Below are 2,859 nucleotides of genomic sequence, written 5' to 3'. Positions count from 1 at the left end.
GGGTCCAGGACTCAAACCGTGGTCGACTACATGGGAGTCCAGTGACATAGCCATTACGCTAACTGCTGGTTCCCACTGTGATCTTCCGGCCTGAAGCCGCCCTCTTCTCCTTCCTGCATGTCCCTGCCCCACCGCAGGCCCCTGTCTGGCTCCTCCCTGACCCCTGCCTAGAGCAAGTGGGGAGGGTTTGCTGACTTCCTGGGTGGGGCTGGGGGGGAGGCGACAGGGAGGCCCAGGAGCAGAGGGCACCGCTCACACTCAGGAGAGCTGATGTACACGCAGGGAGCACACACGTGTGCACTCTCAGAGGGACACATGAAGGCGTGTGCACACACACATACACTCATGCATGAGCCCCCCACATCCATGTGCATCCAACCCCAGCCACAGTGAGCAGGTGCATGCAGGCTCCCACAGACCCACACGTACACGAGTGTGCACACGCCACGGCACACACAGGGCAGGCGTACACCCGGGCCCCCACTCAACTCCTCCCAGGCCCCTGTTCCTTACAGGGCCCAGTTGCCCCCATGCATGGCCGTCATGCTCTGGGGAAGAGGCTGACCATGGGGCTCACTCTGGGTGGCAGAGGGAGGGAGACAGGAGGCAGCCCGGGCAGAGCGCTGTGTGCTCCGTTTTCTGAGCTCAGATCATTTGCTGAGATCTCAGCCGGTGGGCGGGCTCAGACCTCGCACACACCCCCTCTCCCAAGGGCCCGACTCACCTGCAGGCAGGCCACCCCGAGGCCGACCGCCCCCATCAGCAGCAGGTGGTCAGCTAGAAACTGCTCCAGCTTGGTGATGCAGCCTCCCTGCAAGGTGACCGCGGTTACCCACGTCTTGGCCCACGCATGGGGGAGAGGAGGGCAGGGTTGGCTCCAGGCTGCACCCTGAGACTAAGGAAGGGCCCAGGACAGATGGGGCTGGCGTGGCCTTTGGATTCTAGGGGGACATGCCACAGTGTCCTAGGGTCCCTCAGGAGGAGCTGCTTGTCCCCAGGGTGCTACTTCCAGGGCCCCCAGCTCTGTGCACTCAGGGTCACGTGTGGTCTGCGCTCCCACGCCCGCCGCTGCCTGAGCCGGCCTCCCGGGCCCTCCCTACCCCGGCTCGGACTCACCTCCACCTTGTAGATGTTGGAGGGGTGGGCCCTCTGGCCACAGCGTGCCACCACGGTCTTGCAGCAGCTGTCGGGCACGCGGCGGCCCTCGGCCTCGCGCGACAGGACGTAGGCGCTGTGCTGCCAGTCGGCCGAGCTGTTGCTCCCGCAGCACTTGAACTGGGGAGAGGCAGAGGCTGGGGCCACCGGAGCCTGCGCGAGGTCCCCTCCAGCCTGGCCTCCTCCAATAATTAGCCCAACCCGTTCCTTTGTTTTCTGCCAAAGGGCGTGTGCGCGTGCAGAGACAGGGAAAGTGAGACATCATCCCGGGGGGTGCCACGCCACACCTTTCTCCTCCACCCATCGTCCATTCGGGATGCTTGGGGCTCCAACTGTGGCCAGCCGTGTGGGAGTCCAGCCCCTAACCAACACGTCATCTGCTGGCCCCCTTTGACCGGTTTGTTCTTCCCGGGACGTCTCCTTTCCCTGAGGGCAGCAGGAAGCTGGGCCTTGGCCCCCCCTCAGGCCACAGGACATCATGTGCTACTTCTCAAAGCCACCGCGTCCTCTAAGGAGACTGAGGCGTCCTGGGCAGGGCGTCTATGAGATGGGTGGGAAGACGAATGCTGGCAGGTCCCCTGAGGGGTGCAGTGCCCAGGATGGGACAAACCACAGGGTGGCCTCCTGGTCCCCCAAGAGGCAGGACGGGGAACAAAGGCTCCATGCGGGCTGATGCCTCGGACCTGCTGGGTCAGAGGGTGGCCTGGAGCCCATGCGTGCAGACAGCGCTGACCAGAGGGCCGGCATGAGGGCCGGGTGAGCCCTGCGGCCATCTGCACCAGCCGGATGGACAGTGGTTCGCTGACCACAGCCACCCCTCTCCCGGGTGGGCGCTGGGACGGAGCTGCATGGCAATGCTGGCTGGGCGGTCTGGCGTGTGGGGCTGGGGTACCCCTGTCCAGGAACGGGCGTCTGTCTGGTCCTACATGTGCCCACAGTGAACGGGGACCAGGCTGAGTGCAGCGAGGCAAGGCCCTGCCCCGCAGCGTCACATTTCAGGGAAGGACTGCAGCTCCGGCAGGGCCTCGGCCAGCGCGGGGTGCCCGGGGTGGAGGCAGGTGCCCGGCCCAGGCACAGAGCGGGCCTCACAGGGGTGTGCCAGACTGCCGCGTGTGCCGGGCACCCTCCTGCCCTGGCCCTTGTGAGCAGTGAGAAGTAACCCGACCTGGGGGCCGTGGGGGCTGAGGGAGCAGTCGGGACAGCACGGGCCAGGGATGTGCCAGGCATGCGCTGTGGGGCCACGTACACGGGTACATGTCACTGTGCCCTGCAGGGCGGGGTGCTGCCTGGCTCAGAAGGCCGCCTCCTGGCTGGGCTGTGGGCTCGGGTCTGCGGCTCCTGGCAGGTGTGCGGCTGTGTGTGTGTGCGTGCCCATGCCCATGCCGGCTCGCCGGACTCAGCCTTCTGCACGCCGGCCCTCCCGGACCGGCCACGCCCCTCGCCCCTCCTCTCCAGCTTAGCAATCTCTGCCCGGGGTGCTTGGCCGCTCCCACCTGCATCCTCCAGGAAGCCCTCCTCCCCGCTTTCTACCCTGAGTGCCCCAGCCCAGCCCCACACACGTGTGGCCTGGTGTGTGTCTGGCTTCCCGAGCAAGTCCCCAAGGGCCAGGCTAATGGCTACCGTACGGGACAGCACAGGAATGAGGTCTGCGTGCCCGTCCCTGCCATCCGGACAGGGCTAGCCTCACTAGGAGGGAAGGAGAGG

The 2,859-nt window shown here is 66.2% G+C and overlaps 1 protein-coding gene across 1 annotated transcript in view; it reads right to left on the bottom strand.

Annotated features, from left to right (window-relative positions):
* The window catches only part of TSPAN11 (tetraspanin 11), an 80,971-nt gene that overhangs the window by 13,338 nt on the left and 64,774 nt on the right, over window positions 1-2,859 (bottom strand). Inside the window, exons 7-8 of the mRNA XM_006172054.3 lie at window positions 1,117-1,275; window positions 725-811 (exon numbers count right to left, since the gene is read on the bottom strand). Of these exons, the coding sequence (XP_006172116.1) occupies window positions 725-811; window positions 1,117-1,275 (246 nt within the window). The remainder of the gene's footprint in view (window positions 1-724; window positions 812-1,116; window positions 1,276-2,859) is intronic.

The sequence above is a fragment of the Tupaia chinensis genome, unplaced genomic scaffold (assembly GCF_000334495.1).
Source record: "Tupaia chinensis unplaced genomic scaffold, TupChi_1.0 Scaffold150288_1, whole genome shotgun sequence".
Lineage (NCBI taxonomy): Eukaryota > Metazoa > Chordata > Mammalia > Scandentia > Tupaiidae > Tupaia > Tupaia belangeri.
The sequence above is the reverse complement of the archived record's forward strand: the minus strand, read 5'-3'. Positions and strand labels throughout refer to the sequence as shown.